The sequence below is a fragment of the Rutidosis leptorrhynchoides genome, chromosome 7 (assembly GCF_046630445.1).
Source record: "Rutidosis leptorrhynchoides isolate AG116_Rl617_1_P2 chromosome 7, CSIRO_AGI_Rlap_v1, whole genome shotgun sequence".
In the NCBI taxonomy this organism is placed as follows: Eukaryota; Viridiplantae; Streptophyta; class Magnoliopsida; order Asterales; family Asteraceae; genus Rutidosis; species Rutidosis leptorrhynchoides.
This window is the reverse complement of record NC_092339.1, coordinates 376,875,097-376,890,943: the sequence shown is the minus strand read 5'-3', so window position 1 is coordinate 376,890,943 and position 15,847 is coordinate 376,875,097. Positions and strand designations below refer to the sequence as shown.

Sequence of the window (15,847 nt, the reverse complement as noted above, 5' to 3'; positions counted from 1 at the left end):
GGATGACCATAAGTTACATAAATTAGATCAAACAAAATGATGAAACTCTAAGCTAGAAAGCTTGGATCTCTTAACAATACTTATGAGACTTCAAGCTAGAAAGCTTGTATCTTTGTTTAATGAAAACTCAAGTTACAAAATTGAAGTAAAACAACTTAAAGAAGATCACAAGTTAATAAACTTGATCTTTTAACAAGATTTTTGTAGAAACCTCAAGCTAGAAAGCTTGGATCTCTAATGTTCTTGAAGATCCTTAAAGCAAAAAGCTAGATTTACAAGTTACATGAAGATCATAAACATAAGTTTTGATCCTTTAACAAAAATAAAGAGATCTTAAGCTATGAGCTTAGATCTAACAAAGGTAATGAAGATTCAAAGCTAGAGAGCTTGAATCCTCCATGTTCTTGAAGATTTTCAACCAAGGTTTGAATCTACAAGATATAACAAGATCAAAAAGCTAAAAAGCTTGATCCCTTGATGATGATGATGATTTTGAATTAGGAAAGAAAAAGAAGAAAGAAAGTTCAAGAAAACTTACAAGTTTTCTTAAGTAATTTAGAGTAAGAAACTAGAGAGAAAACTAGAGAGAATTGTGTGTGTTTTGTGAGAAAATGAGAATGAAGTTTGTAAATTTTAGGTGGTGGTGAGGGGTGCATATGGCCGACGGTTTCAAGCATGGGGGGGGACCATTTTGGCTTGGCATGTGTGGTGGTACAAGGGTGATGTTTGCATGTTGGCTAGCATGCTTGAATGAGGTTAAAACATGTAAGGATGGTTCATAAGCATGCATGCATTTTGTCTTAATTCTTAAATGGGTTTGTCTTATGTCTTAATGGATTCATAAGTCCATTAAGATGGGCTCATTTACTAGTCCATTAGCTAGAGTAGGGTGGGCATTGGTGATCTTACTCCATTAAGGTGATAAGTCCATTAAGACTAATTAGTGTGCATTATAAAACACTAAGCGCAATTAAGCAACCAACAAGCTAAGTAATTGTCATTAAGAAATAACAATTAGGATTACGTAGTCATAATACTCCAGTTATGACCAAAGTTTAACGTGTACCAAGTACGTATCTCGTTCTAAACGACTAGTGACACTAACGGTCATAAAAGCATTCGAGGATCAAGTTAAGTGATTAAGCACTTAATAACACGTTTTAAGATATTAACGAAAGTAATTATCATGGATAATGATCCCAGAATATTAACTAGCTCAGTACGTACATATACGCAGATTCGTGAAAGTATAAAGTATAAATATAAGTCGAAAAATTCGGGTCGTTACATTGGTCTAGAGGAGTATCAGATTATATAGCAGAGTCTGTAGAAGACTTGGCAATTAAGACTGCTGTTCACTCCAATGTGACGTGTGTCGAAGCAACAACAAAGACTTCGGCAAATCCTTCACCAAGGATTGATCGAGCAACATATTCTATAACCAGCTTGGTTGGTGAATCAGTTGATAAGACTGGGTTACCTTTATTTGAGGATCACCATATTCTATAACCATTTCATCAACCGTGTTAGTAAGTAAGAATACAGATGTCTCTTCATTGGGTTCTGTAGTAGCAAAATGTTCTTCTACTGCCTCTTCTGGTTGAGGGCCCTCCCCCTCAACAGGTACTACGTCAGAGGTTAAGTCAAGTAGGGCTCATTCTGATAAGTCGATTCTTTCAATCATTGTTTGTGTCAAACCAGGATATGGTTTAACACGGGGTTTACCATACATCCCTTCCTTAATTAGTTGTAGTGTTTCACCGAGTTCACCTAAATCTTCATAATCACTTTGAAGACACTAAGCAACAATTAAGCTTAAACCCTGAGAAAATGGACAATTTCGCTCATGTTGGTCATTTCAATTAGCTCTTCGAGCTTCACAGAGATGTGCAGAGCATAATCAATATCTCTGCAAGACATCATGGCATGAACCCTTTTTAGTTCGAACATAGGCACTAGGTTAACACACCGAAAAGTAGCTTCAAAAATGGGGATTTTATTTCTTTTGGGGTTGTGTGTGGTAATAGGACCGTCATATCGAATGTAAAAAAGGTAGAGTTTATGATAATGAAATTACTTAAATACTATTTATTAATTTATTTTATGTTTTATTTTGAGTTCTTTAAAATGAGTTAGAAATTACAAGCTTTTGCAAATAAAAAAGGTACCTCTTTACATTAAAAATAAAGAGAGTACCTCCTTACGTTAAACAGAATTATGTATGGATTGCATTTAAACTCTAGTAAAATATTCTTAGCTAGCTAGATATGTGAATATCTAAATCTGAAATCTGAAATAAATATTAAATATTAATAAATAATTTACGTATGTATATATATTATATATTTAATATTATATTATTATGATTATGAATTATGATATGATCAATGGATCTACTCATTATTATATTTTATTATCTTTATTAAATTACTATCAAAATACATAGGGAAACAAATCGATCTTCATCGAAAAATATCATACGGAGTATTTCAGTTACAATATTTGTCAACTAGTAACAAATTAAAAGGGCCATCAGCCCATCATCTATTTACGTTACACATATATTGGTGGTTATACGAATGTATTGTATCTTTCAATTTTATTTTCAATGTCCTCGCTCTCTTTCAATATTACCGTTCAATTTGTAGGACGATCAGAGCGAGACCTTTCAATTGTAATCGTTTGTGTATTCCACCGAATCTTTACGGTCTTTATATATATATATATATATATATATATATATATATATATATATATATATATATATATATATATATATATTAATATTTTCGCGAAATAAAAATCTATTTACGTTACATTTAATGTAATAAAAGTATATATATTTTAATTAGCATTGTCGAAAACGACTACACGTACAGTAAGATTTATTGTTCACTTTAACCCTTTCTCTTGACACTCTAACATGCAGTAAGATTTATTGCAATTCCATCACTCTTTTACACCAATCCATAATCACTCATAATTAATAATTGATTGGTATTGGAGTAGCCATAAGAGGAGTTGCCCTAAGTAATGTAAGGCCAAAAATATCATTCATGTCCATTTCTTCTCTAGCATGGGGAAGCTTCCAATCAAAATGATTCACAAATGATGCCACCATTAAACTCACGACCCGATGAGCCAATGGTATTCCAGGACACATTCTTCTACCCGACCCGAATGGTATAAACTCGAAATGTTGTCCTTTATAGTCCACCTCATTTCCCATAAACCTTTCCGGGTTGAAAATCAACGGGTTGTCCCAATATTCAGGGTCACGTGCAATGGCCCACGCGTTTACCAAAATTTGAGTATTTTTTGGTACTATGTATTTACCGAGTTTAACCTCAGTTTCTGTTTTGTGAGGCACTAATAACGGCACGGATAAATGAAGTCGCATTGTTTCTTTGATGACGGCATTTAAATAAGGCAAATCGAGGATTTTCGCTTCTTGAATCTTTCCATCTTTTTCGACTATGGTAGAGACCTCTTTTCGAACTTTTGAAAACATTTCGGGGTTCAATAACAGTTCAGTCATAGCCCATTCTGTTGTGTTTGAGCTCGTTTCGGTTCCAGCTAGAAACAAATCCTGTAATTTATCAAAATTTTGTTAAACAAAACTTAACTAATGTCAACTTAACGTATATCACTTATAACACTAATTGTATAATAAACAAATAAACTTTTTAAAATTTTATTATTCAGGTTACAAAGGTAACAAGGTTATTTATGGCCGTTTCAGACCTTTTTTTCTGACCACCTCAATATATGTTTCTGCTGTAGTTTCAACTTAGATTGTAAAATTTATGTACATATTAAGAATTTTAGAAGCTATTTCATACCACAAGCAAAGTCTTGATGTGTATGAGATTGAAGTTGGTCTCTTTCTCCTCGCTATAATCCAACAATGAGTCCAACATATCACCAAATCTCGGAAGCTTCGACTCTCGATGTTTTAGCCTCTCGTTTATGAAACCTTCGGTGACCTTATCGAACCAATCATAAGCTGCCTTTGCTTGTCGTCGTATGTTTTGTGGATCCAACGGTTTCAACACTGGAAATATGTCCGCTATGTTAAACTTCCCGTCCACCTCCATCAATGTCTTTACAGCAGTTTTGAACCCTCCAATATCATCAGACTCATAACTTGTAACATCACGTGAAAGACACGTGTTTGACATTTGATTAAGTGCCACCGCGAATGCCAACTTTCCTATGTCCACGTCTACATTATTTTGCCCTGACTCTCGAAGAAAGTCCAACATCCCATCCACAACGTTCTCCCGAAGTTGTCGCAGTGTGTCGAGTTTATGTTGGTGGGTTAGGTACGAGTTGAGCGCTTTCCGAATTGTACGCCATTCGTCATTAGGTGAAATCCAGAGTACTGCAGCGTCATGACTATCCAACGCAGTGACAGCGTCTGGGACGTTACGTCCAGAACATGACTCGTCATTGCGTTGGAGGATTTCTCGGGCAGCATATGGCGTGGATGCTACCACGCTGGTGATGCTGCCCAAGCGGATGGTCATAAGTGGACCGTGTTTTTTTGAAAGTTTGGCTAGGGACTCGTGTGGTTTTGGACCGAGGTCTAGTAGGTTTCCGATGATGGGGAGGCCGGTAGGTCCCGGTGGCATTCTTCTATTACGGTGGAGTTTGATGCCATGAAGTAGGATGAAGAAGAAAACAATAGAAGATAGGACAAAAAATAGATACTCCATTATTATTTGGGGAGCTGAGTAGTACTCGTATGCGTGTATATGGTTTTGTGAGTAGTCAATAAAATGTAAGGGGTGTATTTATAGAACGAGTGAACGAACACTTGGTATAAATAAATATAAAAATTAATTAATAAATACTACGTACAATAAACGTAATTGGATTAAGAATGCACTGTAGAGTCAAAGTCAATGCAATAAAAATATAAACACTCATATGTCATTGTAGATCTCTTTTTATACGACAAGATCAACAATTAATAGTTTACAGAATTATAAGCAAACAGTTGAAAAAAATACATTCGTCACGTATCTAAGACTTTCTACCGGCATGCATGCTAGTATTCGGTACATTCGTCACGTTCGCCCTGACTTTGTCATGTTCTCCGTTTCTTTCATCATCTATTGTTGTTAAAATTATCACTCTTTTATGATATTTCTAGAAATCGAAGATTGTACCGAATATATAATTTTTTTATATATAAGGAGTGCTTTTTAAGAAAAAAACTAGAAACTTTATTAGAAAAAACGAAAAACACTTCATCAAACCAATGAAACGAACAACAACCCAAACTAGAACTAATACAATCAAAAAGACCAAAACGAAAAGCCGAACCAAACAGAATTGTTAGAATAAAAAATAGATTCGAGACGTACCGAATACTAGCAGCGGAAGCGGAAAGATCGATGTTTAGATCATCGGTCGGGGAAAGCAATCACAGATGGAAAGCTTCTACATTTTACAACCTAAGATTCCCTCTGCATGTTTGCTTTGTACCAAACAAACAACACTTTTTTTGTTTCTATCAACTCGCTAGTTTGAGTGGTCTCTCTTGTGTCTGTTTTACTTATGTCTCTTCCTCACATTATAGAGCAACCATATGGTAACCACTAAGACTACCGAAAGGTTTTCATTAATCCATATATTAATCGTTAGTTAATACTTAATACTGATTACTAATAAAATTAATGGTTACTTAATCCATATAATACCATCATAATGGTATTAAGTACTAAGGAAGCCAGTGGGCGGATTGGATCCGTGTCAAATCGGATCCAAGTTCCAACAAGAATGATGCCCAAACAACTTAAACAACTAATGTAACAAACCAAACACACCAAACAAACTTGGACGAAAAGAGGGTCCGTAATCAAACCACGAAAGTAAGATTAAAAACCATCTACAAAAGTAAGAGGGTCCGGAATATATAGCGCCTCAAAAGCAAAATGATGTGTCAAAAGTGTATGCAGTATTGCCTATCTTTTAATCTAACTTTTAAATTTATAATATCTTAATTTACGGTTTACTTTTAACACCCTAACGAGCAACAAAACTCGATCAGATGTAATTTATTAGTATTTAGTAAGTTAAGGTTCGTCCTAAGAGAACGAGTGGATTCAGACGATGTAATTTTGATTTTAAGATTTAGTTGCCTTGATTAACAAAGAAATAAGAAACAATTAAATTGCAAGTAAATAAATTAAAGAAATAACAAAATTAAATAAAACACATGCTTGAACTTTTCGCACCTTGCTCACATTTGCTTTTGAATTTAAACCAAACTCAGATTTAATAACGACCTAAGAATATCTAGTCCAAGACTAGTTGATCAGGTTAATCATAGAATAGATGTCAAGATTTACTGCCTGTTTAAGACCTAATAGTAACTTTAATATGATTAATTAAACCCTGTTTATAGTTACTAGCTATAACTCACACTATTATAATGATCCGATTTTTATCATGTTTAAGTTTACTAAGTTATAATCCTAGTGATGTTCTAGTTAAGACTTAATAGTAACTGTCTTTATTTAAATCAGAATATTCAAACAGTGGTATTTTAATCAGACATAAGACATAACAGATAATTCATAGATTCTGTCAAATCTAAATATTTTTGTAATTAGTGGATAAAGCCGGCGGCTTGGTCAACGAAGCCGGCAGCTTCGTTGACTCTGTTGGATATTTTCGCCGAATACTGGTTTATTTTATCTGAATTTAAATCGTAACAAATCTGCATGATATTATGATGAAGCCGGCGGCTTCATACACCAGATCCGATTTTCTGTTTTCTTTCATGCAATTCGAATAATTAAGCAATGTTCACAAAGTGTTACATAGTTCAAGCATATGTAAGGCTATTAGCCCATAACTAAAGTAAAAACAAATAAAAGACAAGGGTTAATGGAAGAAACCATACCGACATAAAGGAATTGAAAAACGAATACTTGATTGAATAACTTGAATGGTGTAATAGATAAAAACCCTAAATATTTCGTGAGTTTGCCTCTGAATGCAGAGTACAAAAATTCTAAATTGAATAAAATTGACCCCAAGGCCTCTATTTATAGTTTCTGAAACCGCCAACCCAAGCCGGCGGCTTCCCATGACTTGGAGTAGGGCCTACGTAAAACATGATCTTGAAGTGTACGTCCAATCTTTCTGTATAACTTAAGACGGCGGCTTCGTTTTGAAGCCGGCGGCTTGACTGCTTCAGGATCAAGATGAGAATAACTTCTAAATTTAACTTGAACTTGGGCAGCAAGAAGTTTAAACCGTCTGACATAAGCCGACGGCTTGGCTTTATTTTGCTTGGTCGCCAAGTTGTTCAATTTCTGCGATCAAATCTGGAACATTTTGGAATATGGTAGGTAAGCCGGCGGTTTCGGTATCCTTATGCCGGCGGCTTCGTCAAGTTTTCTGCACTTTTAACTGTTTTTACTCCTGTTTAATACACAACTTCAACAAAATATTAAAAATACATATTTTCCCGTTTTTACCCGTTTTAGTGTATTTAAATATTAAAATGGTTTTAAAATACCAAGATAACTCCTCCAGATGCTATCAAAATACTGTATAATTTAGGAGTTATCACCAAATGACAAGAGTAGATTTAGTATACAGTATCTTAGATCATTAATCACATTAATAACTCACATGATCTCAGTTTTACTCATGTAACCATATTGTATTCCCAATTATCATTTATCACTTAGACTTGTCACTGAGATGGGATAACTGGCCGGCCGGTAAATACAAATTAATGTGAACTTCAAATGATCTTCCTTTATCTTAGAATCCTTTAGCCTTAACCCAACTTGCTTTTCTAAGAACGTCTTGCCAGGTTGAATCACTCATAACCCTTAAGCAATGCCTTAAGATAGCAAACATCAAACTAAGCCTCAAGAGACAAGAAAAAGTCATAAGGATATTAATTGAGGTTACTAATACCTCAAGGGACTCACATTACATAGAAGTAGAGTTCATTTCTCCTTTTTCCCTTATTGATCATCTTGATCACATGTGATATGAATCACATGCTGCAACATTTCTCCTTTCCTAATGGAGGTTTGTCTTTAAATCAATGTTGCACAGATGATAGTTTAAACATACTTAATGTTCAAACTCGAGTTCACTCATCTACTCATCAAAACACATCTTTCTCAAAAGAACTCACATCTGGATATATAAGTAAGATAATGTGAAACTTAAATAATTCACATATTGTTGTAAACGTTACAACTGTAGCATCAAATATTTTAAGTTTGTGCTCAGTTTTCACTCAGACAATATACGTAAAATGCGCTACTTCACCAGTCACTACTAAAGTAACGGAGCTGATCACCGATGTGAGTGGGCTGATCTCTAATCTGCCCGACATACTTTTCTTACAATAATACTTTATATATAAGATTTGACAAACACATTGTTATGGATACTAAACACTAAATATGTTGGGAAGAATAAAACTCAATACAATCTCAAAATTTACGGAACCCCTGAGACATGACATGTCACATAAACATATCTCTCTAGGCATGGATTTCTTAAATGATTTGCAACCATTTCATTCCTAGATATGTACTACATATTTACTAAAACTCTTGCAACCATGTCTCTAAGTAATGTTGCATTTTACAACTATGTGCTTGACTTACAATGGACCTTGGAATCATTTTCATAAACTACAAAGTACTAACTATTTGAGTAAACTATTACTCAATCGATAACTTTGTTATAAACTCCGAGTTTCTCAATAAGCTACACAACTTATTGAACCTTAGTTGACATTGAAAATCAGACTCCACTGTAAATAAGGCTTCATATGACTAATAATTGTTACTCCATGAGATAACAACCTAGTCAATATCTGTATAGACTTTTGTTTGCAAATCATTTTCATCAAAGCACAATAATCCTTTTGTTTTCATAACGTACAAAGGATTTCCAACCTTATTCGCACAAACAACAAACTTCATTTGCTCATTTCATATTGGAGTCTAAGGACAAAAGGATATACTCAATATTCACCATAAGATTGTCAGTGAGATTATTTAATATGTTTAAGGATCTTGTTAATATAGGCTCTTGTGAAAGAGATGATATTAACTTCCTTGAACAATCTCTTGAAATTCTAATTTAAAGAATACATGAGATTCTCTCACATTAACATTCTTCTTATGGATTCAAGCCAAAAAAATATCATCAACGTATAATGATAAAATAAACATTTAGACATCTTAGTACATACTCATGATCCTTATTGATCATAATGAAATCATTCGATATGATTACATTGTGAAAGTACATATACCATTTTTCTTAAGGACTGTTTGAGGCCATAGATTAATTCAAAAAATCTACAAACCATATGTTTGTGGCCATTGTTGAAGAAATCTACACAATGATTTCTTGCTATTGTTCTTCATTGAGAAGTTAAGACTTACAATGATATAATGTAATTCAAGGTCTATTGTTTGTCATTATCGCTAGAATCAACCTAACTTGGTGAAATTATAACAAGATACGAGGTTCTCACAAAGTAAACTTTTCTTGTTGGTTGTAGCTTTCTGCCACATGTTAACCTTTGTATCTTCAAGATACTCACTCCAATTCTTATTCCATTATTTTTAATCCATTTGTCTTTCAGATGTCATGTAAGAGCTTCTCTTATTCAATCTCATATCGAATAGGGTTTATAACGACAACTTCTTTGTCTTAATTAAGATCTCTTTGAAACTAATTCTTGGTATCTCATAAGCTCCCACTCAAATCAAAATTATTCTCATTCGCAATATTTTGAGGAATCGTGCATAGATAAACAAATTCTCTAACATTATTCCTCAAATTTCTCCTACTCGAATGAGATAATTTCGTGGCATCAAATAAAGACGAATCCTTATTTATATCTAGAGATTTTGGAAACTCAATTCTCAAGTTTTAAATTAAGTTAGACTCCCACTGACGTGTTCACGTATGAACATATAACCTCTTGATTGTTAACGTACTTGGTGAAAACAAAATTTCACCTCTTGGACCTATTTTCCAAAATTTATTTGATAAATTTAATATATATGTTTCACAACCTTAATGTCCTATGACATTATAATTGTAACATCCTATAATCGGGCCTAGGTGAAATGACCATTTTACCCTTGGGTATTACATAATTAGTGATTTTAATAATTTTATGTATATAATTATTTGTGTATTTGGTTAAGACCAGTTTGTGACAAGGGTCACAGAACAGGTTTGTTTATTTAATTTGGACTCCGTTAGGGCCGCCTAATGAGGTACGAAAGATTTTAGATAACTGATAAATACCCGTGTGTTGAGGGGTATGAGTTTTAACACAAATAAGTGACTTTGAGCTGGTTGTTCAGCTCATTTCTCTCTATCTCTCTAGAAACACCACCTAAACACCTCGTACCTAACTTAATCTCTTTCTTGAAACCCTAATTCTATAAATCTCGATTTGAAGCTTGATTTGTGTTAGAAATAGATTTCTTGTGTTTTACTGATTCAAACAAGGTAAGAATTACCCATTTTCATTGCCTAAATTTGTGTTAATTTAGGTTTGAAGTTAGGTTTTTATCAAAGTGGGTTTTGATGTTAAATTGGTACAATATGTTGTTGTTTTGATGTAATACTTGTGGGTTTATGTCCCAAAAGGTTTTATAAACAATATGTGATAAGTTTTGAGGTCAAAAACGAATCCAAGATCGAAATTTGGTGATTTTTGGCTCAAACCCGTCACTTTTTCAATTTTAGCAGCTCAAGAACACACTCGGTAATGTGTCTTTTGAAAGTGGGTCGTGTATCTACACACTCGGCCGTGTGTCTACACACTCGGTAGTGTGTATTTTAAAAAGACATTCGGTCGAGTGTCTCTACTCATTCAGACGTGTGTCTACACACTCGACCAAGTTTCTATGACGCACACTACTGAGTTAGGTAGTGTGTCTTTTCAGCATTTTGAGAAATTTGTTTTGGTCGTAACTTTCAAACCGTAACTCCATTTTTGATGAATCAAATCTCGTTGAAACTGTATTGACGAGTACTTTTCAATAGTAAACTTTTAAGAAGCTGGATCAATCTGTTTGTGGGTCGGGAAAATAGGTTTGGCGTGTATGTCCCGTTTTCCACATACTTGTATGACGATATTGAATGGAGTTATGATGTGGACTTAAGAAATGATGAATATATAATTATATGACCTAGTTTATAGTATGATTTGACTATAATATTGATTCATATATGTATATTGACTGTGTTTGTGTTGTTCTCATGTGATAAGAACACAGAAGAAGCTTAGAGTTAGATAACTGAGCTGTTGCTGGTAATCGGTGAGTGGGATTATCACTTGGTATAGTATAGAGTAGAAAGTTGTGCTACTATATTTATATTGTTGTTAGTTGCCATGTTTAGTAGTTTATGTTGTACAGTTGACCACAGTTAGGGTTGTCATGCTTTTAGTAGTAATAGTTGCTTGTAGTAGTAGTAGTAGTTAATTAGTTGTATGTGCACAAGTTGTTGTTGTTGTTGGAACCTTGATCTGTTAGGTTCAGCTCAGAGAGGTCAACCTAGTTGTAGTTGGGTCTAGTTGGCTATTGTTTGTTGAGTATAGTGTTGAATGACACATCACCTACGTGTGGATTACTATACTGGGGATTCGATAGTAAGGACTATCGGTAGACTCTAGCCTGATCAGCTAGTGGTCATGTGCCCGTACAAGTCGTCGATCCTCTAGTTGGAGCGTAGTTGTCAGTTGTTGTTTGTTGTATGTGGCTGAATATAGCTGTTGCTGTATGAGTACAAGTTGGTACTGTATGTTAGACCTTTTGATAGATCTGGATAGCAGCATACAACACAAGACAGCCATGCTCCATTACAAGCATGGTAGTTTCCCAGAGTGGTCTACATCAATGCACTATTCAACAGAAGTCGAAGACAAAGTTGAACAGAAAAGGACAGGAGTCGGCGGCTGACAAGTGACCTTACAAGACCACGTGGGAATGCAGAAGTGGAACGCATGTGCAGACATTTGTTATACTTTATTCATACCTAGGGAACACAACATTCCATTTGTTTAAATCAAATGGTAGTACCAAACCGAATTGGTGTGTTCCTGCAAATAGCTACCTAAGAGGAAAGAATGAGAGCACGCCTTCTGACACAATTGTCCCCACAAGTACAAGGCATCCAATGTACTAGTGGACAATAGATTAATTACACGGACAATAGGACTACTATATATTGCTGTATTCACTGTTGTATCAACTAGTGGTGTGGGTTTCATTATTTAGAGTCCTAAATGTGTAATAGCTTTTAGTTTACCTCTTAGCTATAATCTAGGTAATCTGTATCAACCAACTATCATTCCGCCAAGAATAGTTGTAATTCTTTGTGATTCAATCAATAAAGAATAACCGTTGAAAATTACCTGTGACTCTATCTAATTTGCATGCTTGAATACATAATCGAGTTTAACTGTTTAGTTAATTGAAAAGTAATTATATTAAACCCCCCTCTACAATACTCCTGTCGTTATTAAGGGACCAACAACTGGTATCAGAGCTTTAGTCTTGATAATTAATATCTTGGATCTGAATTCTCCCATGGCTGCTTATTCCAATTCAGCTTACCTTGAAAATGGCTCATCCAATAGACCACCCAAATTTGATAAAGAAGAGTATGAAACTTGGAAAGCAAGATTCATGCTTCATCTTAAGTCTATTGACCCACTCATGCCTGATATTGCCACAAATGGTCCATTCTGAAATGTCCCGTTCTTATTGATTAAAAACGTTCCATATTAATTGATTTCGTTGCGAGGTTTTGACCTCTACATGAGACGTTTTTCAAAGACTGCATTCATTTTTAAAACAAACCATAACCTTTATTTCATAGATAAAGGTTTTAAAAAGCTTTACGTAGATTATCAAATAATGATAATCTAAAATATCCTGTTTACACACGACCATTACATAATGGTTTACAATACAAATATGTTACAACAAAATAAGTTTCTTGAATGCAGTTTTTACACAATATCATACAAGCATGGACTCCAAATCTCGTCCTTATTTAAGTATACGATAGCGGAAGCTCTTAATAATCACCTGAGAATAAACATGCTTAAAACGTCAACAAAAATGTTGGTGAGTTATAGGTTTAACCTATATATATCAAATCATAATAATAGACCACAAGATTTCATATTTCAATACACATCCCATACATAGAGATAAAAATCATTCATATGGTGAACACCTGGTAACCGACATTAACAAGATGCATATATAAGAATATCCCCATCATTCCGGGACACCCTTCGGATATGATATAAATTTCGAAGTACTAAAACATCCGGTACTTTGGATGGGGCTTGTTGGGCCCAATAGATCTATCTTTAGGATTCGCGTCAATTAGGGTGTCTGTTCCCTAATTCTTAGATTACCAGACTTAATAAAAAGGGGCATATTCGATTTCGATAATTCAACCATAGAATGTAGTTTCACGTACTTGTGTCTATTTTGTAAATCATTTATAAAACCTGCATGTATTCTCATCCCAAAATATTAGATTTTAAAAGTGGGACTATAACTCACTTTCACAGATTTTTACTTCGTCGGGAAGTAAGACTTGGCCACTGGTTGATTCACGAACCTATAACAATATATACATATATATCAAAGTATGTTCAAAATACATTTATAACACTTTTAATATATTTTGATGTTTTAAGTTTATTAAGTCAGCTGTCCTCGTTAGTAACCTACAACTAGTTGTCCACAGTTAGATGTACAGAAATAAATCGATAAATATTATCTTGAATCAATCCACGACCCAGTGTATACGTATCTCAGTATTGATCACAACTCAAACTATATATATTTTGGAATCAACCTCAACCCTGTATAGCTAACTCCAACATTCACATATAGAGTGTCTATGGTTGTTCCGAAATATATATAGATGTGTCGACATGATAGGTCGAAACATTGTATACATGTCTATGGTATCTCAAGATTACATAATATACAATACAAGTTGATTAAGTTATGGTTGGAATAGATTTGTTACCAATTTTCACGTAGCTAAAATGAGAAAAATTATCCAATCTTGTTTTACCCATAACTTCTTCATTTTAAATCCGTTTTGAGTGAATCAAATTGCTATGGTTTCATATTGAACTCTATTTTATGAATCTAAACAGAAAAGTATAGGTTTATAGTCGGAAAAATAAGTTACAAGTCGTTTTTGTAAAGGTAGTCATTTCAGTCGAAAGAACGACGTCTAGATGACCATTTTAGAAAACATACTTCCACTTTGAGTTTAACCATAATTTTTGGATATAGTTTCATGTTCATAATAAAAATCATTTTCTCAGAATAACAACTTTTAAATCAAAGTTTATCATAGTTTTTAATTAACTAACCCAAAACAGCCCGCGGTGTTACTACGACGGCGTAAATCCGATTTTACGGTGTTTTTCGTGTTTCCAGGTTTTAAATCATTAAGTTAGCATATCATATAGATATAGAACATGTGTTTAGTTGATTTTAAAAGTCAAGTTAGAAGGATTAACTTTTGTTTGCGAACAAGTTTAGAATTAACTAAACTATGTTCTAGTGATTACAAGTTTAAACCTTCGAATAAGATAGCTTTATATGTATGAATCGAATGATGTTATGAACATCATTACTACCTTAAGTTACTTGGATAAACCTACTGGAAAAGAGAAAAATGGATCTAGCTTCAATGGATCCTTGGATGGCTCGAAGTTCTTGAAGCAAAATCATGACACGAAAACAAGTTCAAGTAAGATCATCACTTGAAATAAGATTGTTATAGTTATAGAAATTGAACCAAAGTTTGAATATGATTATTACCTTGTATTAAAATGATAACCTACTGTAAGAAACAAAGATTTCTTGAGGTTGGATGATCACCTTACAAGATTGGAAGTGAGCTAGCAAACTTGAAAGTATTCTTGATTTTATGAAACTAGAACTTTTGGAATTTATGAAGAACACTTAGAACTTGAAGATAGAACTTGAGAGAGATCAATTAGATGAAGAAAATTGAAGAATTAAAGTGTTTGTAGGTGTTTTTGGTCGTTGGTGTATGGATTAGATATAAAGGATATGTAATTTTGTTTTCATGTAAATAAGTCATGAATGATTACTCATATTTTTGTAATTTTATGAGATATTTCATGCTAGTTGCCAAATGATGGTTCCCACATGTGTTAGGTGACTCACATGGGCTGCTAAGAGCTGATCATTGGAGTGTATATACCAATAGTACATACATCTAAAAGCTGTGTATTGTACGAGTACGAATACGGGTGCATACGAGTAGAATTGTTGATGAAACTGAACGAGGATGTAATTGTAAGCATTTTTGTTAAGTAGAAGTATTTTGATAAGTGTCTTGAAGTCTTTCAAAAGTGTATGAATACATATTAAAACACTACATGTATATACATTTTAACTGAGTCGTTAAGTCATCGTTAGTCGTTACATGTAAGTGTTGTTTTTAAACCTTTAGGTTAACGGTCTTGTTAAATGTTGTTAACCCAATGTTTATAATATCAAATGAGATTTTAAATTATTATATTATCATGATATTATCATGTATGAATATCTCTTAATATGATATATATACATTAAATGTCTTTACAACGATAATCGTTACATATATGTCTCGTTTAAAAATCATTAAGTTAGTAGTCTTGTTTTTACATATGTAGTTCATTGTTAATATACTTAATGATATGTTTACTTATCATAGTATCATGTTAACTATATATATATCCATATATATGTCATCATATAGTTTTTAC

The 15,847-nt window shown here is 33.6% G+C and overlaps 1 protein-coding gene across 1 annotated transcript; it reads right to left on the bottom strand.

Annotated features, from left to right (window-relative positions):
* Positions 1-2,847: 2,847 nt before the first annotated feature.
* LOC139858065 (geraniol 8-hydroxylase-like) lies at positions 2,848-4,750 on the bottom strand. Its single transcript, XM_071846915.1, has 2 exons — positions 3,843-4,750; positions 2,848-3,589 (listed from the first exon to the last, which is right to left on the bottom strand). Exons 1-2 carry the CDS (start codon positions 4,716-4,718, stop codon positions 2,984-2,986), a joined length of 1,482 nt encoding a protein of 493 aa, XP_071703016.1. The 5' UTR covers positions 4,719-4,750; the 3' UTR covers positions 2,848-2,983.
* Positions 4,751-15,847: the final 11,097 nt, after the last annotated feature.

What these genes read in the sequence shown, in the direction of transcription:
- LOC139858065 (XM_071846915.1), bottom strand. Translation starts at nt 4,718, where the DNA reads ATGGAGTATCTATTTTTTGTCCTATCTTCTATTGTTTTCTTCTTCATC. An exon ending in ACATCAAGACTTTGCTTGTG is followed by an intron (nt 3,590 to 3,842) that starts GTATGAAATAGC and finishes GATAAATTACAG; the next exon opens with GATTTGTTTCTAGCTGGAAC.